The sequence below is a fragment of the Pseudomyrmex gracilis genome, unplaced genomic scaffold (assembly GCF_002006095.1).
Source record: "Pseudomyrmex gracilis isolate BER0280 unplaced genomic scaffold, ASM200609v1 scaffold_152, whole genome shotgun sequence".
In the NCBI taxonomy this organism is placed as follows: Eukaryota; Metazoa; Arthropoda; class Insecta; order Hymenoptera; family Formicidae; genus Pseudomyrmex; species Pseudomyrmex gracilis.
Genome location: NW_018020736.1, coordinates 52,449 through 75,438, shown reverse-complemented (window position 1 = coordinate 75,438; position 22,990 = coordinate 52,449). Strand labels below are relative to the sequence as shown.

Here is a 22,990-nt window from a genome sequence, read left to right as displayed (position 1 = left end):
AAATATAATATATTATATTTAAGTACACGTTTAACGCTTTGCTTTCTTAAGAGGCATTAGTCATCTTTGTGATATATATGTCGCATTATCGCGGTCTTCCTGCGCACTTTCTCTTCGAAGAAGCACATTCGAAGACGTGACTTATAACGCGCAAATAATGCATAAATGTAGTAACGAGATGCGCTTTGATTTAAACACCATCTTTGAATATACTACATTTAAATAATTTTAGAAAGAGAAAATTCACATCCGCGCGCGCTTATTTAAGAATGTCTATTAATGTCAGCTGTTCGTCTTCTGCGTTTCACAGACCATTACGAATGAAGTGCGCGCGCGGCGCATTTGAGACGTAGTCTGGTATTTCAGTGGCAGACTATGTAATTTTCCGAGTATAGAACGCGCGCTCGGCGTGATCATGGCGTTTTGCGCGCGCGCGTGCGTGCGTGCATGTGTGTGTGTGTGTGTGATGGAAGTGGAAAAGGTTTCTCTCTACCAGAGTAGTCTTCATTTGGCGAAGCGTTGCTGCGACCAGACTCGGGATACCGTCTGGTAGACCTTGAGCGGCCCTTTAACTGGCTGCATTGCAGTCAAGGTTATCTTCCTCCTCTTTCCGTGACGTGGAACGGTGCTTCTAGAAGGGAGCGAATGAATAGAACCGTGAATTCGCTACTTTGCCAAGGTCGTCTTCGCCTGGCAGCTGCAAGTGTATTCCAGCGCATTAGCAGATATAATAAGCTAATTCCTCCTTTCTCCGATCTTTTTACCAAATTATTTCCATTAAAAAGAATTAGCAAACAAAAAAACTTGCATAATAAATGACGAGATAAGCGCGAACGACGTTATGTTATAATTTGCATACGCGTAACTCTCTGTTACAGGAATGATATTTTTTTAAACTCACACAGAGAAGAGAAGAAATGAGAGAATCATGGAAATCTTGATGATCTCGACGAAATTTTTCTCGCTTATGGCTTTTACTGATCATGTGTGCGTTGCAACATTCACACCGGCGAAACCGGTGATGATTTATATATCAGTCGTAGGTGTTGAATAAATTCGCTCGTTTAACGATAAATCGTCGGTCGGATGTCAAAATCGTAATAAGCAACGCGCGCGATAAATTAATAAACGAATGCGGTCTCGCGCGGTGTGCAAACGAGAATCGATGACTACGCGGTTGTTGCTGAGATACAGCGATACTGTAGCTGTGCAAAATTGTACTTGCTTTCCGTGTGTGCGCATATATGTATATGTGTATGCGCGTGCACGTGTGTATATGTGAATATATATAATAGCCGCACAAAATACAAACTCTCCTCGCGTCCTCGTGCGCGATTGCGAGCATTGGTCGCAGGTAGCATTCCTTATCATTATCCTTAACATTATCCACGGTTCCATCGAGAATGATTCCGCGATGCGGCTGCGAGAAATGGAGAAGAGGTGGCACGTCTCTCGACCTAGAAGGAACGCCAGGTCGGAGGAAGAGAGAGAGGCAACTCGACGTGGGGCGTGGTGGAGGCAGGAGCGGACGATCGAAGAAGTAGTCGTGAAAGAAAAAGAGATAGAAAGAAAGAAACCACGCTGGGTAGTAAGATCGCATGAAAAGAAAAAGGAAAAATGTGTGTGAGAAAGAGAGAGAGAGAGAGAGAAATGTCACTTCGGGACAAGCTGAAAGATCAGCGGGGAATTTTAAATTTCGTCGAGCACGCATCTCATCGTTGGTTTTGTCTCGATGTATCGGCCCACGATTGCATTAAATGCTCGTTTGTGTGCCGCTCTATAGAATGTTACAGAAACAATTTGCGAAGATGATTCAGATAAAAAAAAAAAAAAGAAAAATAAGTAATTATAACTGAAACTGATGAAAAAACGTGTAACTGTACGATAAAAAATTAGATACAATATTAAAAATTATATTATAGTGATGCAATGATATGTTTTAGATCTGAACGACGCGTTAGTAAATTATTAATATATTTGATTTTTTATTAACGCGTATGTGTGAAACGTGCATAATACATAGGATGATTGTTTTGTATAATTTCTATACAAGCATCTTTTTGTATAAATTTTTCATTTCGCAAGTTGTGTACTTTGTTTCTTTTAGACGATTCAATACATCATAAACGTGTAACACGGGGCGTTTCGCCGCAGTAATTCCGCAGCAAACGCGGAGCGGTGGATTGCAATCAGCTCTGTTGGGCTATTTATTTATCTCCCCATTCTCTCTCTCTCTCTGATGCGTTACTAATTACCCGTGATTGCGATAAAGCATCGATACATCAAAAGCATACCTACGCGCATACCTACTCTCTCTCGTTTCCCATGCGCGGTTCTGAGCTGCTTTTCACCCAGGATATTATCGCTCGTTTGGCGCGCGCGGATTTCGTATTGTTACCATTTGCCTCTGATACAACCGGCTAATAGGCGCTCGTAGATAAATCTGATTTGTCCCGCTCTCTCTCTCTCTCTCTCTCTCTCTCTCTCTCTCTCTCTCTCTCTCTCTCTCTCTCTCTCTCTCTCTCTCTCTCTTGACGTTCCTACGTATCGCGGCGAACGTAGCTCGCGGGTCGAAAAAGAAAGGGTGCGTTTGCGGTCTGGGCTTGGGAGCGGACTAAATTACGAGCTTGTCGGGGTCGTTGTTAGCTCACCAGCTACCGCCCCGAACCGAACCGAGGCATTAAACCGGACAGTACGTTCGATGCGACCGGCGAATGTACGAATCGCGACGCGGTTTTCGAGAGAATGCTATCGAGCGCGATTTCGCGATAAACAACAGTTCAGGGTTTCTCGCTGGGTTCGTCGGCCACACTGGTTGGAGATTGTACACAAGAGTTGCGTGTTGCAGGGTTGGTCTAACACGAGATTTGGATAATGACGGCTCTCTCCTATCAGACCCTATACAACCTCTTGTTTACCATCACCCTTTAGCAGCGTTTTCTCTCTGTTTCCTTCACAGTCTTTTGTCTCTTTCTGTCATTCTCTTCCTCTCCTTCCATCGCTGAATTTAAATCTCTCGTTATTCGCATCTCGTCATTCACAATTAGAATATATCGTGAATACAACTCGCGATATATTATCTTTATATAAGTATATATAATATTTTATTTTTTTATAGTAATGATTTTAACAAATATCGTATAATATTCAGGTTTCAAGATCAATGCGAGTCAATACACAAGTGATGTACGTATTTATATCAATTCATTGACGTAATTCAAACGTCGTTTCGATCTTATTTTGTTTTGAAACTTCACACCGTTACAATTACAAACTATATCACTATCAAACGTATTGATACGCTAGCAGTGTTATTTGTAATCGTACGCTGTGAAGATAAATCAGTGGAGTCGATAGTATTTTAATTGTTTTTGATCTAAATGAATTGATTCTTTTACACAGTGTGTAAAAGAATTTTTTGCTTTCCAATTTTTTTTAGTTCATAATGCTTTGATTTTATCGTCAATTATTGATAAAACAACAGGATCGAAATATATCAACAAATTGATAAATAAATTATACGATCAACTATATATGTACATTGGCTGGCATTGACTTTAAAATCTGAATGTTTTCTTTTTACATATCTTATCTAATTAATTATTGTACATTTATTTGCAAAATTTAATGCGTAACAAGATATCAGTGTAATATTAATATTTTTAAAAAATTGCAATGCAATTAAAATTTAATTTTCCACTGATCAAATACGTCATGAAAAAATGTCATTGATATTATAAAGTCTGCAACTTCATTATTACGGTTAACTTAATTAGTGTCAGTACACATAGATTAGTGGCCGATATCCGATAACGCGTACGATAAAAATGACGATAACATATTTCTTTCTGCTGTGATTAAAACAGTCACCGGCGGACTGCAATAGCGACTACGTTGAGTTAAGGAGAGAACAATGCAAACTAAACTTTTGTTGTGGATGTGTTTCGCATTTTCATGGTTCACATATGGTAAGTGTGTCAAAAAAAAAAAAAACAGTTATGTGTGTTTACAAAATTAATTCAAATTTGTGTGAAATACGCAAACGCGTGTGTGTATGTGCATACCATCTTCTGATTTGTTTTTATTTTCCGTATTATCGAGATTCTGGTGAAAAAAAACAAAAAACAAAGCAATTTTGTATTTTGCGTTAATATGCGTGATCGCGGCGCTTCATACGCTGAACGCGATGCCGACGAGAGTAATTTACTCGCACATATGGATAAAATTGCAACGGAGTTAATTAATTTTTCATTTTAATCTGTTAATAATTATCGTCGATTATATGTTCCAGAATATATACTTTTTGCACTCGCAGCGAATAAAGCGATAACTAATTCACGCGTCTCAATAATTTCATATTATTATTGTTACTTGTGTTACGGTCCATAAATTCCTTTGTCATTGTGTAATAATTTAGATTTTATTTCGCGCGACAGCATAATGTAACGTGCTCAGTGGTAATGCCAATAATAATAATAATAATAATTCGGATGCATTAGGATCGTTGACAAATGTTTCTGTTCTCCCTCAAATGGAGTGGGCAAATTATCGTTTGACTGGCCGTATAGTTAATGGATCAAGAGCCGCTTTGCGACAATTCCCACATCAGGTAATATTTATAATAACACATAACGCACATTTCTGCATGCGCGTTAATTTGTTTGTGTGCGTTTTTTCTTCTCAGGTGTCTCTTCAACGCAGCTGGTCTGGAAATCACTTTTGCGGTGGAAGTATTATTAGCACCAATCTAGTCCTTACCGCAGCTCATTGTATGTACAGGTAAGTTGAAGCATCATTGCGATCAGACATTCTTATCGCAATCATAGAGTATTGTGTTGAAATTATTATATTTCGTTTTATAATTTTCTAAAACGAAACATTTTATTTGTGCATAAATTGCGTACAATTATTGGTCTAATATTTTATTTTGCTACATTAATAAATACGCGTCATTTCTGCGGCAAAATTATTTGATTTGCAAAACGCCAATAAATCAATAACGTTTTGTTTTTTATTTCCACGTTTACGGGAAAACACATTGCAAAGAGTTACACGCAGTTAATCTGCGACTATTGACATAAACGAAGAAATTAATTACGCAGTCGCGGAGCCGTTATTCAACCGTGGTCAATCATTGTGGTTGGAGGAGTGATAAAATTGGAAGAGAATGTTTCGACGAAACAGGAAAAGGGTGTGGACAGCATCAGAATTCATCCCGACTTTGACATCACCACTTTATACAATGACGTTGCCATTTTGCGAGTATGTTTTTAAAGTTTTATCATTTGTTTTTTTAATTATATGTTTCGTGCTCGTTGTATGTTTGAGTAAAGAGATAGGGAGAAGGCAATAACGAACTACACCCGATGTACGGGTAAAATTTTTCCTTAATCCGAGAATTTAAAAAAAAAGATACAAACGTTTCGATCCACTATGGGATCTTCTTCAGTGTTTCTACATAAAAAAATTATAAAGAATGCATGATTTATTCGCGACGATAATGAAGAGACTATGGATACAGAAAAGATACGCTTCAAACATACTCAGAAAAATGAGAAAGAGAGAGAGAGAAGTGGCAACTAAGTAACCCCGTCAGTATTGCGCAAGATGACGCAAAACGTCCTCCCGTTTCCGAATACAACCGACCGACTTATCTTTTCGATATTCTTCATTATCGTCGCGAATAAATCATGCATTCTTTGTAATTGTTTTTTTTTTTATGTAGAAACACTGAAGAAGATCTCACAGGATCGAAACGTTTGTATCTTTTTTTAAATTCTCGGATTAAAGAAAAATTTTACTCGAGCATCAGGTGTTATTGTCTTCTCTCTATCTTTTTATCGGTTTTTTTTTTTTTTTGATTTTACAAACTAATTTGTTAATGTGAACACAATGTTGATTTTCATTTGACGAACGTGTAATACTGTTGCGCACATGCGTTTGTTTTGCCGCAGTTGTCGGGAGCTTTCAAATTCACTCCCGAACTAAGAAGTGCTTCTTTACCTAGCAATTCTCCTGTACCTAAGACCGTATGCCAAGTGTCTGGATGGGGTTACCTGGACAGTGTAAGTATCGAATGAAACGAAACACCATTAGTGTTCGCTACAACTCTAAAAACACTGTATAACGCGTTTGTGTCTACACGCGTGTGCGATTATTTCAGAATATCCCGATAGTGTCTAACGATCTGATGTACGTGGACTTGCCCGTTTTATCAACAAAACAATGTCGCGAACTGCTTATAAACGTCACAGATCTACCGGAGGGCATGTATTGCGCCGGTTATATCGAGGGCGGTCGCGATGCCTGTCAAGTAATGCGCATTATATTTCATACTTTATATCACACGATTTGTGTACTGTTTTTGTATATTGCTGTGTTATCAATTTTTCAAATCTATCAGGGTGATTCCGGCGGCGGTATGGTCTGCAACAACGTTTTGACCGGAATCGTTTCTGGTGGCGAGGGTTGCGCGCTTCCGGGACTTCCCGGCGTGTACACGGACGTTTTTCATTACCTGGATTGGATAACGCAGACGGAAAGTGTTGTGATAGTGCAAAGGTATAACGACAAAAATCACAGTAACGAACAGAAAGTGTCAACCTTTATGATACTGATGTTTTTCTTTTTTATGATTGCGATTCTTGAAGACACGATTCTCTGTTGGCACAGTGATACGCGTGTTTGACGTGATCGATCTCGAAACAACGACGATTTTTTACGGATTAAGGAGTACACACAAACGTTGCAATTTATGAACTCTAATTTGTAATCTTGCGTTTACAACAAGTGCTGAAAGTACACAATGGCGTGTTCAATTCTTACTGGATGTACACACAAACACTTTATTGGAAGTTTAAAGAAAAAGAAAACACCAACAATATTTACAGGCCGTTTATTTTTATTGTTTTTTTATAAAGTCGTCGTAAGGAATTGAGAGATCGTAAAGCTGCTGCACACTCTAGTTTAATTTCTTTTTGTTCGATACTCAGAGAGTTAATTGTTCTTCAAAAAACAAAAGAAAAAAGTAAAAACAAAATAAAAAGTTTACTCTAATTGTACTTGTGTTTTTCTCTTGCTCACCACTCGGTCTAGCGCTCTAAATCCAACACGTGATTTAAAATTTTTGTTCTCTTTGACATATTGATTAAAATTTTGTTTGTGTGTGAGTTTTACTTTAAGTGCAAGAACATTATTTCTTCGTAAACTCGCCGATATCTTCGTAACAATAGAATACAAAGAAATAAGGTTTATCTTGGGTAAATCCCGATCTCTTATCAGCAGAAAGATTATCGCGAATAACGAGCGACTATATCTCTTTCTATGAAATTATTCGAGAACAATCTCTTGGTATCTTGTCTTGTTAAATGTGAAGAAAAAAACACACAAAAAGAGATAAGTTGTTTTGTTTGCTTTTTGTGCATGTTCTATGTAAAATAAATATCTTTGTGAATAATAAAGTTATTAACAAAGAATTTTATATCAGATATATAAACTGTGTGTGAATTCCTGTAAGTGTATACTTTAATCAAAATATCCGACAAAATGAATGTAACGACGATGGCTGCGAATTTCTCCACTTATTGTCTCGAAAGAGAAAGATTGTGTGTGTGAGTGTATGTGTGTATTACACTTACATATATAGAACGCGCGTGAGAGAAAATATAGAAAACGAAAGAGAGAGAGAGAGAGAGAAGACAGAGACGTGTGATGTATTCACTTTGATCTCAAACGACGAGGAGTTCCGGCACAAACGCGCGGAAAGCTCATACTTGCTTGATACGTAGCAAATGACAGCTCGAGAAAATGTATTAGCAGACTGCTTGTTAAGATGGGAAAACGTCTGCGGTATATATTCGCGAACGCGGTATATGGCTCCTTTGCCACGTCTGTCAACTTCCCCTCAACGGTATTAAATTCTGCGCGACTTTCGGTACCTTCCTTCAAAGAAATGTAGCGAAATTCATAACTGCTCTTTTAGATTTGGTACAAATCCCTCGTTTGCTAATATTTGTTCCGCACGCACTGAGCGAGTTGTAAGAAATTATAGAACTGGATATTTAATTACGGCTTGTAATAGCGCTGTAATAGCGTGTTTTCTCAAGCGTCACAAAAATATATAATATATAAAATAATCATAATAATAATCATTAGAGTAAAATAATCATTTGTTTATTAAGACTATGTAATAATTTAGCAACGAAGTTTGCGCGAAGAGAAAAATATTACGTTCTCGTGTAATGCACACAGAGAACTTAGATTGAAAAATTCGAATTCGCGCAATTTTTATTTAATTTACAACATTAACTCGCGTGATTATAATTAAGCACGCACGCACGCTTGTGCTTATATATGCAATATTTACTTTCAAAAAACATGCTCGACATCTTCGTATCACATCCGAAGGTTTTTTAAAAGATCCCTGAGAAAAATAAATTATATCAACATTTCGAAAGATTCGAGAATGATAATCCGCGATCTCTATCTTCTAATAAAGGGATTATATACACGGTCTCCGTTTTGTAAGAAACAAATTGCACGATCAGTACCGTTCAAGTTGTGCGATATCACGACGCGGTTTAATAGTTTCCATCCGCGGCGAGGAGTTTCTCGCGCTTTACCGTTAATTTCTTCGCAACGTTTATTGCGAAAGTTAATGCTCCCTTACGAAATTCGTATTACCGTATCGCGGTCTGAACCGCTCGTTTTCTTCTCTCGCTTCTGCCTGTGTTTGGCTGTTATCTTCCGCCACGACCATTTTCTCGGGCGAGACGGAGATCGCGCACGGCCATTACGAACTTTCTCGCTCTCGGTCGAAACTATGAGAAATGGATGACGATCGGGGCTATCGTTATTTTCTTCAATGTTTCTCACTCTATGTGGGATCTAAACGGCGGCGGCTAACTGAAGATACGCCATAAAGCAAAAAACGATTTTGTCTCGCTGCTTTCTGCTTGATTGCGATTCCGCGACTTCGCGGATCCGCGAACAACATTGCGGACAAACAAATTACTCCCCGTAGAGAGAAAGAGAGAGAGAGAGAGAGAGAGAGAGTACAGTTGGATAGATTTACTTGAGAAGTAAGCATCATCATTTTAACTTTTTTTTGCAAACGCAGTTACTTGCGAATTGTTATTTTTTTTACAGTGCGCTTTAACAAACAGAGCGAGTACCTCGCGATCTTAACGACAAGTACTTACGGCGGAAATCCACACGGAACAACATTCTATACAAATTTCTATTAGATGTTCATTAGACGTTATGGACGTTCGTTAGACGTCTAATGAACGTTATGCTGTGCGAGCGTTATCTTCGGAAAAGTTGGGGTCGCGGTTTTCTCGATATTTCCATGAAAAACTCGATAACAGGTTTCTCGCAGATTGCTTCTGCAAATCGGGAGTTCCGCGCCTCTCATGCTTTGTTTCATTCTCATCTGACCGTCTTGGGTCATCTGAATTCTTCGCCTTCAGCAAACGCCCGGGATGCAATTACTTAACGCAGCAAGCGCGCTCGCCGCCCTTTTCTCGGCGATGAAAAATGTTCGTACGCCGGCAGTTAAATCTTTGCCATTTGTCAGCCTTGCCTTTGGCTACTTGACGTACCTTTTCCGTTTCTCTCTGTCTCTCTCTTTTTCTGCATCTGCAAAAACACAAAACAAAAGATACACACACCACTACAAAAGTACGCTTTCCTTTCGCGTCGTTCGAGTAGGATTTCAAAACTTACAAAGGAAATGTCGCGCGATTTTTTTTTTTATATCTTTCTTAATATTTGGATTTTAATTTTGTTGCACGTGTTTTTGATATCCGATCTTCGAAAGAAAATAATGTGCCGCAGCAATTCGAGAACTTGGCTTGTTCTCGCAGGTTTGTTATATTCCCCGTTTGTTGTTCTCCTGTTACAAGCAATCTTCTCTCTTTCTCTCTCTAGTTTTTTTTATGGTAAGAATAAGAAACAGAAACTTTCGGCAACGTGATTTTACTACGGAGTAGACGCCCTCTTTAGCTCGCGTACAGCGACAAACGAGCTGGGAGGGACGAGAGCACCCTTGCTCTTTGAGCTTGTAAGACACTTGCGAAGAAATCGTGTTCACGAATCTGCATTTTGTCACGATCGTGGGGTCACGTACCGAGAAGGGCGGGCTTTCTCCATTGATCTGTGACACCTCTCTTGTAATAAAGAAATGAGTTAAGACAATTGAGTTGTATATCCAGAGCGTAAAGTCAGCGAGATGACAAAGTCTGTGTTTACACGGCAACGCTAATCTGATTTAAATAACAATTTAATAATCGTTCTCGCGAAACTATGACCGATCGTATTAAGTAGTTAATGCGTGATCGATCAATTTCACAAAAACTATTGTTACAAAATCGGATTAGCGTTGCCGTTGTAAACAAAGTTTTCAACGCGTTTTTGAAGAGCTTGTTCACCATTATTTTTTTCAAACTTTGAACTGTGCGTCAGTGCAAATTTTATATAACTTCGTGTCAATGAGTCACGCAAATATTCGCAAATATTCATGTTGGCGCCGGTATGTCTCACAGGATGTCGTGACGAAGCACAGCACGCATTTTCGATTCCCTTTTATTTCTCACACGTCAATTGACGTTTCGTTTCTTTCTTTATTTTTTATTTTTTTTTTTTTCGGTTACTTTTTCGTGCCCGCGTGTTCCGCACCGCAGGACGCCAATCGCGAATTCGGAAATTCGTCGCGCCTAAAAGTACGTGCGGTTTTTTTTTTTTAATATCTTCGTAATACATGTTTTCTAAAGCCAATCTCCGCCCGTAAACTCAACAATATTTTATCGTGGCGGATGAAACGGTTATTTTGTCACAAGTCATAACAATATTTTACTTTAATGTGACGCGATTTTATTTATCCTTATTTATGTGATAAATAAATTTAAAAACAATTTATAACGCAATTTAAAATTATATGTCAGTTTTTTTATTACATTTTCTCGCCACAGAAAGAGAAAAAAAAAGAGAGAAAAAGAACTGTGATGTTATTATAGCCAGTTGTAACGCATTTGTGTAGAATTTTGTGGAGTACTTTACTCTCAAAAACTATTTTTTCTTTAAATTTAGAGTGGGTTTTACCACTGAATAAAAATCCTGATGAACGAGTTTTAAACTATGAAATCTATTGCGGAATATTTTCCACGTGTCGAACAGATTACATCGCCGAATTACGAGACACAAGCTCATCGTTGCAGAATCGCGCCCGTCGTATTGTACCGCCCTCCGCTCATTTTCCTTCGGGCGTGTACCTAACGGGAGCTCTTAAGCCGTTCATATTTCTCTTTAACGTCCGCGACATAAAGCTCGGGTAACGAGGAAATTTCGACGAGAGAGCAGCGCCGCCCCGGTGCTCAAGGTGCAGTAACGAGAAGCGGTTAAAAATACGATTCTTTGTTCGCGAAGGAGCACGCGCGCGCGAGCGCTTTTAGACGGGATGTCGGGGAGATAAATAAAAAAAAAAAAAAAAAAAAAGCCGCGCGCGGAATTTCGTGTCCATTCCAAAATTGGAACTGGGGGATCCCGTCGTCGAGCACGGAACGTTCTCGGGTGGAGCAAAATTTGTCTCTCTCTCTCGGAATGCGCTCGATGGAATGGAATTCGAGAAATAATTTCCGAAGCGTGAACGTTTGTGTTATAGAAAAAAAAAAAAAAAAAACAGAAGAGAGACTTCAATAACAATTTTTCGATTATATATTGAAAACTGTCTCTGTCATCAAGAGACACAGGTAGTGCCTCTATGTACGAAATTCGCGGGCATTTGGAAAGCGACAAGCACTACGCCGCGCGAGAAATTTTTTTTTTTTGTAATCTCTTACGTCGTACGGCAAAAGAAAGCAACGTAAAATTTTCAGAGAGAGCTGCGAATTTTATTTATTCCTGTCGTTACGCAGACAGTGATATTGACGAAGTTTGTACCTCCTGTGCCTAGATGCTGTCGTACTTTCGACGTCACTGTCTACCGTATTGCGCGCTTTTAGGCTCTGTCGGCGCATAATGCGATTTGAAAATGAAAGCAATTAGCGCGAAAACAACAACCCCATCCAGACGCAAAGCTCTCTTTGTGCTGGACGGAAACCCTTGTCCGGCGGGTTGATAAATCAATTATTGTTCCGATATAACAACGCCAGAGATGCAACAGCAATTTTCCGCGAGCCGCGCTTGTTTTGCAACAAAATATAATAAAGGCAGGGTATAAAGGCGGAAGTGCAAGATATTAATTCTAGAAAAATCTCGAAAAAATCTCGTTCTCTTTTCTATTCTCTCTCTCAATAATCTATTCAATAACCTATTCAATAATAATGTCTTCTTTATCTCATCTTCGTTATTTGAGAGAATAAATCACGTTGAGGATAACTTAATTCTTCCTTTGTTATGTTAATATATATATAAGCAGTTTGAACGCGCATTCAAGCGCGTTATCCGCTATTATAAGAAGATTTCATCCGGCAAAAAATTTCATCCAGCTATTCGGCAAAACTTGTTAACGACCACGTCGCGAGCGCGTCGTTTCTTGGTTCTTCTTTTTGTCCACAACGAAAATTCATAGCTAGGGTCTTTTGATCCCGTGACGAACGTCCGAACCCTTTTGTTTGGTTTGATCATCCCCTATAAATTTCGGAATTACATTCTGCAGTCCGGGCGTTGCTTGCTATAACACCCTCGCGTAAAAGTGGGACAAATATTTGTCGGTGATCCTCGCAGCTGTAATTCAGAAATACGATCGTTCTTTCGACCGACGACGAAACGATCTGTTCGAACAGATCACGCAAGACATTCGACGCGGAAAAAGCATACAACTGGTTTTTTTTTCCTGACGATCAAATAAGATGTTATGTCGTTTGCGTGTGAGCTACTGAAATTAAAATTGACTTTTATATTCGGATTTTTTGATCAGACTTCCAGTCTGGTTTTTATACAATTGAAAATGGTAACGACTCCTTTTGCACATCTGTGTCTACTTCATTACTTAATTGCAATTATATATAAATAATACACATATATATATATATATTGTTTAATTATATATAAATAATATATATTGATTTTTTTATCATCAAATTTGTGACTACAAACAAATATACGTATATTCCATGGTTTTATATTTTATCTGAGAAAAAGATCGTCGAATGTGTAGACTGTAGGCTATAAATTTGTTTTCGTATAAAGACATGAATTATGTCGGTAATGATAACGACTTCCACATGGGCGGTTCTAATCTAAATAGCTTGACTCTCTGTTTGCGGACCAACCGTTCTGATAATTACAGTCAATGTGACTTTGTTGCTTTATTTATCTGTTCATGTTGCACAGTTATAATTTTGTGAGGTCTTCTCTTTTTTTAATCGGACCCTGCTTGCGAACACTTCCCGTGTTTTTTTTCCGTCGCGTTTTGCCTCGCACATCGAAGCCCTATCGCAACAGCGATAATTGCGCGATTTATCGCTATCATAAATTGCATCCGCGCCGAAAGTAGAAAGTCGCAAACGACATTTATATATTTTGCACAAGAAAATAACAGTTCAAAAAATGTTTCATAATTCTCTTTTAAATTTAAATCGAGTCGATAACAACTTTGCTAATTAATTTATTATTTAATCGTACACAATTGTGGTTGGAAACGCTAAATTTTCTGATGGTTGCGAGAAATTTCACGCAGAACGCCGCGTCTACAAGTAGATATGCAGTCTCGTTCGATCGACGAAAACAGCTGGCTATGCGTCTCAGAGATGTTTACGCAAGTAGCTGGAGACTTTGGAAAGAGAAAACGAGAAAAAGGAGAGAAAAAGAAAAGGAGAAAAAGAGAGAGGGAGAGAGAGAGAGAGGGAAGAGGCAAGATCTGCGGTATATGATATATTTTCTGGCATAGGAGTAGCGTCTTGTCGCATCGCGGCGGCGACGTTGTATTTACCCGGCTGCAAGAAAGCCAGTCAAGGTGGGTAATTGCCACCCTTGCTGCCATCACCCCCTGCGACCCGTAATACCGTCATTTTTATTAAGTTTTTTCACGGGAAAAAAGAAAGAGAGGGATAACTCATATAGCTCGGCCTCGAATGAACGCAACGTCTGGTCCCGAGGGAGAAAAACGATAAACTGTCCCGGTGTGAAGGGACAAAAAAAAAAAAAAAGCGACGTGCGGTGTGCACTACAGGGTGGCCAGTAGGAAAAGGAACCCAAAGTTGGCGCTTAACGAGCGCAGAGACTAACCCCTTAAAGTAATCCTATCTCCATTAGAACTTCGGTGGTGCTCGGTCGTCGTAAACTCCAAACTGATGAAGTTGTCCGGAACAGGCAATACGATTCTCATGCGGTTTATGGTCATCTGGATAATAATAGAGAAGTTTACTATAATTGTACCCATAGTCGATTTTCTCGCTGCTGTTCGACTTAAAACCCAAGAAATTTGCGGAACGAAGCGTTTGTGAATTGCTTTGCTCATTTCATAGTCATTACGGTGTTGTAATTATGAATATAAAAATATTTAATAAAAATAAAAGTAAATAACAGAGATAAATAAATCAATCAACGCTTACACAAATTATTTAAATTCGGACCAGAACGCGTGTATTTGACGTTTGCGTTCTTTTGACACCTCGAATTTATTTCACATTCCGCACATTTCGCTAGGTAGATATAAAGCGTAACGAACAAGTTGCAGCTGCACAGAAAGAGAGTGAAGCTAAACGAACTTAATACATAATTACGAGCGCGATGGCGGTTTACGGTAAAATGCTTACCGTTGTTTGCCGCGATCGTTTTCCGCAGTTGGTTGCAAATTATTTGCCGTTCGTCGCGGGTTACCGCAACTTCCAGATTATCTTGCGAACGTTTCTCGCAAGATAAACACGCAGCCACGTAAATTCACAGAAGTTCCGTGTTTTTGTTTGGCGAATTTCGCATTCTCTCTCCGCGCGTCGGTTTAAACGTCCCGAATTAGGCTTTCTTTAATCGAGAGACTGATATCACTCCCGCCGCGCGACGAAACTTTGCCTTCGGTAATTAGGCACACTTCGCGGCATCTTTATGTAATTAAAACAAAACTTTGTAGAAATGAACCGCAAGCGGACAGGGGAAGATAATCTCGATTTGTGAAGGAAGTCCTCCTCCTTCTTCTTCTCAACGACAGGGGCAGGTTCGGAAGCCAAACACGGCGGGTTGTGGCTCTCTCCACGAGTGCACTGCGAACCAGAAACCGTATTAATTAAGGGAAAACTTTTTTAATTCGTTTCGCGTCGTACTTACCTTACAAGCGCGCCTCCGAGACGACGAGTGAACACCCTTCGCTCTCTCGTCCATGAATAATAAATAGAGAGCCGGCCGAACTTTGTCATAAATGTTATACACACAGCCGTACTGAATATTTACTCGTTTCACGAGCGCCCGGGACACAAAAGGAAGAGCACGAGAAGCCGGCGCCGTTTGGTGTGGTGATTTATCTCACGCGAGCAGAGCGAGACGGGGATCTGTTGTGTCTCGACCCTCTTCTCGTTGGGAGAAGGTGATCCTCCCAACGTCAAGGCCGTGGCTTTTACAGGTGTGGCCATTAATTTCGAGAAATTGCGGAAAGTCCGAGACAAATCATACTGCAACTTAACCGGCGGGACGAGAGTTTGTCAGGATCTTATTACGCGCGAGTGAACTTCCATCCTTCCGCTTAAGCGTCTGTCTAGAGAGTTTGTGACGAGAAAGTTCTGCATTGTGTTAATGTACCATTAAATATGACATCTGTGTGTACATATAAGTTTATTTTATTTTATTTCATTTATTTTATTTCTCCAAGATCTCTAGGATTATTCTAAGAAATACAAGCTTTCGCGTTTTTTTTACTATTAAAAAAAAAGATCAATAAATTGTTCTTTTTGTTCGGCACGGGACATTCTTTGGTTTTCTCAAAAAGCCGTTCACCTTCAGCCGCGACACAGCCGCTGAATTAATCAGAGAGACGACGACGTCTCCCAAAAAGCTCGCCAACCAGCCTGTAATGAAATAGTCCCCGGCGCACAATGGCGCCGACTTCGTCTCGGATCCGCTTCATTGTCTAACAGCGGATTCATTAGGCAATCTTCCCGCGAACGACGACGTAGCAAAGTTGTCCGTCATGTGCTTTCGGAACCAAGAGGTGAACTTGTCGTACGTTTGCAATGCAAGATTCACACTTTCTAATTACAGAAATTCATTGAGCGTATATATTTTTGATAAACGCGTTTTACAGTTAGATATAAATTGTTACATATACGGTTAAAAATTTTTTTTTTATTGACAGTTTAAACTGTTCTTGATAGATTAATCTAAAAAAAATAAAAAAAACGCTTTTCCATAAATTTCAAATCAAATGAATCTTGCGCGCAAATAAGAATTAAACGGAGAAATTACTTGGGAGAAAAGAAAAACAAGAAAGTCTTTTATCCGTTGAGTACACTCGCTTTCAATAACGACGCCGCTTTCCCGTGAAGCGGTGATGCTTCCGTTGAGAGGGAGAGAGAAACAGAGGAAATTTAAAAAGGGTATATGGCCTGCATATTCATGACGTAACTGTGCTTTATACCTGGAGACACATCGGTCGAAAGCTTAAAATTATTCGCGTCGCAAGAATCAATTGTGGCGAGGGGGTATGGGATTATATTGTAATCTATATCTTCGTTAAATGAGAAAAGTTGCCGCGTTCATTAAAGCAGCTGTCAGAGAGTATCGTCGAATGAAGAAATAATATATATTTCAGTGTACGGTAACGAACCTGGTCGTTAGCGCTCTACGCATTTGAGTTTTTATATGACGCGTGTCGACCGAACAATATTTTTTTTTTTGTTTAAATCTAGAGCTATTTTCATTTTTGTTAATAATGTTTGTCAAGGACGTGTAAAATTTTTAAGCGCCATAAAAATATTTTGTTGCTTTCGACTATGCATGTTCGAAAACAAGATCGAGAAAATTGGAAATGGAAAAACGATTGTAATATGATAAAGTTACAAACTGTCCTTATCAAAATCCTCCGTGGTTTGCGTCCACCTCCGGTGTCGTGTTGCGTAAAATTGAATTCAGAATCGGGTCGCTCGTGGGGCGAAGGTCGGAAGTTGATTTTCCGAGTTAACCGCGCTGGGAGTGACAAGTCGTCGGAAACCAAATTCGTTGGATGCAAGAAAACTTTGTGACACCAAGAACGAATCAAGAAACGACGAAAAGAGAAGTTTGAAAAAAAAAAAAAAAAAACTATGTCAAGGTAATCTTTCAAAGAAAGCGCTTGTTCCAATTTGTTGTGCGGTTTTTGCGCTAAAAAGTAAGAAATTAGATTTGTAATAATTCGAGAAAATATTTCTAATGAAAGAGATTCAGTTTTGAATGTAAAACGCGTACTACGCACAAATTTTGCGACTTAACTTTGACTTCACGTTTCGTTTTTCGATGTGTTATACGGTGAGCAAGTGAGAAAAATAACGAAGGTCGTTCTTTCCTTTGTCCGCAAAAAAGGCGGAAGGGAAAAGCGAGTTCTTCCTTCCCGAAGGGATTCACGGATTCTCGGTGATTCGCCGATGGATGCGCCGGACGAATTCAAATCATCTATCGTCGGACAAATGACGGCGTAAACAAGGCGCGAGTCTCCTAATGCGAGCGTGACGAGCATTCGCAAACATGCGCGCAGGAAAGAGAGCATCGAAAAGACCCTTGCTCGAAGGGTCCTCGTTTGATGATAAACGAGGTCGAGAGTTAGGAAAGCGTGAGAAGATTTGAGACAGTGCAAGTGGACGGTTTTCTTGTTCTGTGTCTCTAAGAGCAGCTTCAGATTCCGTGAGATGCATTTTTTTTCCCAAAGAAAAATTAAGTTTTGTCGCACGCATTATTGCCGTAGTTTTATATCAAAAAGTTTACAAAGATATATATTTACATATAATATTTATATTTAAGAGTTTCTTGTAAAAAAAATCTGAAAAAATTGTATCGAACAATACAATTGATTTACGAGCAGAGTTGTGTCAAAATATTAAAACAAAAACTTTAAATTTTACTTTTTTCTTTTAGCGTTTATCCTACGCGCGAAAAAGCGCGTGTGCAAATAATCACAATCGATTCTCTCAACATTGATTAATCCCCACTTTTATCTCGACGCTGATTTCGGACGTTTCTAGGATGTGTTTCTCGATTCATGTCGCACATAAAAATTGAAATTCTAAATTGAATTACTTGTTATCTGTATTTACTTTGAGAACGGAGATGTGTGCCCGATAAGAGCAACCCGCATGAAAACAAATTCTTTGAGACACGGGGATTCGAGAGAAGGTCCTTTCCTTTCGATATCTCGGAAGAGAAGGGATACGCACAATACGACAAAAAGGAAAACGATGAAAATTCGTCCATTTCTTTTCTGCCTGTTGTCGATGTCTCGGCGGATCGATAGCGTTTTATCTGACGCCGTTCTTTTACGCCTTCCGTCCTTTGAATGCGGCTACACCCTCACGATCTGGCTTTTTTCTCCCTCCCTGTTTATGCGGACCACGACACACACGCGAATTTAATTCCGGCCTCGAACTCTAAGAGGCAATGGCTCGGCGGCGCCTACTCGTGTTGAAAGTTGAAAATTGAAATAGCTTCTTTTGACGCGCTACGGTCTATATAAAAGTTACGTTTTTTTTTTTTTTATCTTCTATTTATGCCCGACTGTCATCAAAGATACAAAGATACAAAGAAACATTATAGAATAGAATCTATTCTTTTTTTTTTAACAAAATTGTGACCGCTAATTTAATCGCGCGGTGAGCATTTCGGTGTGGCGCTAAGCTCTCACTGGAATCAGATTTAACAATTGACATACTGATTACTTTATTCATTGTTTGATTGGTTTTTGATTTGATAAATTTCTGCGCAAGGAAGAGCCCATCCTTGAGCTCTTTGTTCGTGAGCGATTCCTAGCGTCAGTCTGCACACCGCGTTACGAGGAGAGAACACTTGGGACGCTCGTTTCCCTCTTCGAATTAATTTATAGCCCCGTAAAAGAGGAAGAGATTGTCTTTGCTCGCGCCCTCCATGGTTTGGCAGCGACGTTTTTACGATTCGCGCCCATTCTCTGTCCTCGGCAGAATGAACGCTGCCAATTTTCGTCCGCACCTGAAAGCACGCTCGGGGGGCGAAGAAGACAATCTCTCGCGCGTTTTTTTGCAAGGCGTACTCGATCGCTGAGCACGAATTCACAACGAGATTGCGTCGTTAAGGAACTAAGCTTCTTCCTTAAATTTGTACTTTTATTTTTTAAATTTGTTTTTTATAGTACTAGCACAACACAGGCGCGCGCTACGCTCACGCTATTATTGCTTTTATTTTAACGTGTAGTGTGAGTGAACTTACCCTGTCACCACAATGACAGCTAATATATACGTCCTACAAACAATATAATACACATGATGTACATATGAGAGATGTCAGGTCGACCCCGCCAAAGTCGCACGACCGAGGTCAATGACCCCGCCAAGGCCGCGCGGCCGAGGTCAATGACCCCGCCAAGGCCGCGCGGCCGAGGTCAGTGACCTCGCCAAAGTCGCGCGGCGGAAGTCAGTGACATTACTCTGTAGTATGTATATACTGCATATAATACAATATAAAGTATAATATTATAAATATATAATAAATTATATGTATAATATGTATTATTTAATGTTATATATAATATAAATTACAGTCACGTTATTTTCACGTGTTGTTTTTCTACTCTTTCCTGTCTCACGTGACTTTAGTTACGTTTTTAATTTTCTCTACATATACGACGAACATTCGATATCAAAACGCGCACTTCGCGGTACACATGGGTTTTTTATATAGGACTAGTTTTTTTATATAGGATGCGCTTATACACTTGCAGGTGTTAGTTTCAAAGTTAGTTTTTACCTTAACATTTACCTGCAAATTATATTTAGTTATTCAAAATCATAGGATGCAATTTATCTATAATGATATTTTTTTGTAGCGCAAAACTTGATAAATAAATATATAACGTTGAATATGTGTATTATAAAAATAATGTAAAAGAAAAAAAAACGAAAAAAGTTAATTGTCGATAACCAAAACGCAACTTTCTTTGTTTCGACGTGCAAATCGATATCGCGAATATATGGTGCGGGGACCGACATATATCTATCGTATATAGCGGCGAGGACGAGGGATAAAGCATAGCTCGGTTGGGTTCTTTGTCCTGGCGACTACATCCAACGGGAAACGTTTCCCAGCGAAGCTGCCAGCCCCAACCCGGAGGGCGAGGTAGGAGCGAGCGAAGCTCATCCTGTGGGTAGCGACGGTTCCCTCTCCTGCTGCGGGAGGCCGGTTGTTTGAATTATAGCTTCGTAAATTCAAAGACGGTAACTCCATGGAGCTACTACGGTGCCGTAGCCGGTTCTGGCGCCTCGTGTCCTTAGTAGACCGTTTTATCGAAATAACGCGCGGTGCCAAGCTACCCCCCGAACCCGTAATATAATAATAACGACTCACCCCGTAATCCTAGGGTGGTTTTGTTTTCCCGACTGCGGAGCTCACCTTATGGACAGTAATTTCGGTCAACCGTCCGTTGCAGGTTCATCTGACAACCGTAAATGTCCGCTATATACGATATAATAACTGAATATTTAAATCACATACGTATGTGCACGTCTCTTCCTTTGTGTGAAAGATATTTATTTTATTTTGTTGTGTATTTATATTTGTTTCGGTGGAGATATTATTGTAATTTATTTTACAACTTCTGTGTTACTATTTACTTCTATTTAAAAGCGCTATTTCTACATCGACACAGATGCGTACATTTTTAATCATCACATTCTTCTGAAAAGAAACACTATAAGAAACTATATATAATTTACGAACAAATACTAATACAATTATGTGGAAACTCTGTTGCAACTTACAGTAGCATTATTCGTCTCTTCAAATGTCAATTTACTTCTATAATGGCCTATAAAGCACGCGTTCATCGTAACGTCTCCCGAGAACATTAATCTGTCGTGTACACGAGCGGAACGATCGAACGGTCGCTCTGCGCGAGCGAAGGAGGATACATTCGTCGCGGATCACCTATTCGAGTGTGCTAGCGTAAACAGTCTTCTCGCAGCGATAAATTTGAGGGAGGGCACCGAAAGCAACGCTCCAAAAGGAGGGTCCGCGCGATCGTCTTGTCGTGTAGCCAACGTCACATTACGACTTCCCGCGAAAAGCTCGAAACTCGTATCCATGCCGAAAGCTCGGGGAAAATGTACAACCCTCTCTTGTGTGTGCGACGGGGGGAAGGAGAGAGAGAGAGAGAGAGGAAGAGCGAGAGCCCCGGAAATCACGAGGGCTCTGCTCTGGGCTTTTCCCACGCGGATATCGTGGATATCTTCGAGAAACTGGCGTCACCCACTTTTACGGACTGCCACTGTGTGGAAGTGGATGTTCTCCGAAGGATCTTGCGAGTTCTTCCGTCGACGACCTGCGAGGGATACGGACGAGCGCGGTGACAACGGTTTCTCGTTAGCAAAACACGTTTTTGCTGTTCGACTCTTCTTTACCCTTCGCTGAATTTATTCGGTTTTTAGCAACCTCGCGTTAAAATCCAAGACACTGACCGTGAAAAAAAGCATTATATTTAACGCCTAGCGCTCTGTGGCGTAAGTAAAAAAATACGAGACATGGCACGTAGAGAAACGTGCGATATACAATTTGAAAAAAAATAAAACTCCAATAGTTTCACAATCCCGATGTTTAATCGCAACTTTGCGCTCTAACAAAAACAATAAATTAATAAACTTAATATCGTAAGCGTAACATTTTGCTTTTTGATCTGCGCGTCTTGCACCGACAATGGCAAACAAGGAAAATAACGCCCACAAAATTGGTCGTTATAACGAGATGACAGTCGTTGCTTTCGGGGCAATTGGAATTTATCAGTGGCGTGCGTGCGACAGTCCGCTCGATTCAACGGGCGGCAGCAGGGTAATTAATTAGGTGAACCCCTCGGAGGTGGTCCTTGTACGTGAATGCGATGGCACGGGGTCGAAAAGGCGGACAAAGGTCCGGGCGAGTAGAGTCTGCCGCTCGTCCACGGCGTTATTACGAGTTCTCGGTAAAGAGGGTAAAGCCAGAATGTGAAAGAGGGTGTTGACGTGTTGAGAGAGAGAGAGAGAGAGAGAGGGAGAGAGTGGAAGAAAGAGAAAGGTCGGACGCGAAGAGCTCGGTCGTCGTTGATAGAACGGAAGTTTGGCATAGATGGGGTTTCGCTACGACTTCCGAGACCGGGCGAGGAGTCTTGCAAGAGTGTCGACGTGTTCTGGAACGGAATCCAAAATCTTTTAGCAATTGGGACAGAGAAATCTCTTCTCCATATAAATTCGAGCTCTCTTCTCGATTTATTGACGCCTTCATCGACATGCAAGACACTCCTACTTTGATCTTGTAATTATCTCAAACAGGGAAAACAGATTACGCGCGTGTTTTTTGCGCCTTTTATCTCGACACGATTTATCGACCCACGGGTAGCGAAGAGAATATTTTTAACATATCGATCAATCGATCTTCCGTCTGTTGAATGCGTTCGAATCCACTTGGGTCCTTCAGGCATTTGAATTAAAATCGATCAGTGAGAGAGACTGTGAAAGCTGATCTTGTTATCTACATCAAAATTGAATAAGACCGTGTTACGTATATGCCAAGGTACAAAATTAATTTCATTTTTCAATCTGTCGTCGACAAAGATGTGTCTTTGTCGTCTGGCAACATCGCGACGGGGTTTCGCGAAACTTTTAAAAAAAAAACTTTCAACATTTATGCGCTTCCCGGTCGTTATGCGAGAACCATAACCTTGGCCTGGAAACAATGGAATTAATAGCTTACCTCTCGTTTTTTAATCTTTTTATCCGATACTCTCGGCGAATCTCCTCGGCCAGAAGGATAAAACGCGCAGACAGGGGTTTGAATTTCAAATTACGGCGCGGCCGTCCGCTATTTCTTTCCTTCTTTTTTT

The 22,990-nt window shown here is 40.0% G+C and overlaps 1 protein-coding gene across 2 annotated transcripts; it reads left to right on the top strand.

Moving 5' to 3' along the window:
• The first annotated feature begins 3,856 nt into the window (after nucleotides 1-3,856).
• On the top strand, nucleotides 3,857-7,061 carry LOC109857244 (trypsin II-P29-like). Of its 2 annotated transcripts, none has more exons than XM_020433395.1 (8): nucleotides 3,857-3,968; nucleotides 4,500-4,609; nucleotides 4,685-4,779; nucleotides 5,103-5,262; nucleotides 5,955-6,065; nucleotides 6,164-6,313; nucleotides 6,404-6,561; nucleotides 6,673-7,061. In XM_020433395.1, the coding sequence occupies exons 1-8, from the start codon at nucleotides 3,914-3,916 to the stop codon at nucleotides 6,686-6,688; spliced, it is 855 nt and encodes a 284-aa protein (XP_020288984.1). In that variant the 5' UTR covers nucleotides 3,857-3,913; the 3' UTR covers nucleotides 6,689-7,061. The 2 variants fall into 2 exon arrangements, with proteins under 2 accessions (XP_020288984.1, XP_020288982.1); XM_020433393.1 differs by having other exon boundaries at nucleotides 6,651-7,061.
• Nucleotides 7,062-22,990: the final 15,929 nt, after the last annotated feature.

What these genes read in the sequence shown, in the direction of transcription:
- LOC109857244 (XM_020433393.1), top strand. Translation starts at nt 3,914, where the DNA reads ATGCAAACTAAACTTTTGTTGTGGATGTGTTTCGCATTTTCATGGTTC. An exon ending in GCAGCTCATTGTATGTACAG is followed by an intron (nt 4,780 to 5,102) that starts GTAAGTTGAAGC and finishes TTAATTACGCAG; the next exon opens with TCGCGGAGCCGTTATTCAAC. An exon ending in GCGGTCGCGATGCCTGTCAA is followed by an intron (nt 6,314 to 6,403) that starts GTAATGCGCATT and finishes CAAATCTATCAG; the next exon opens with GGTGATTCCGGCGGCGGTAT.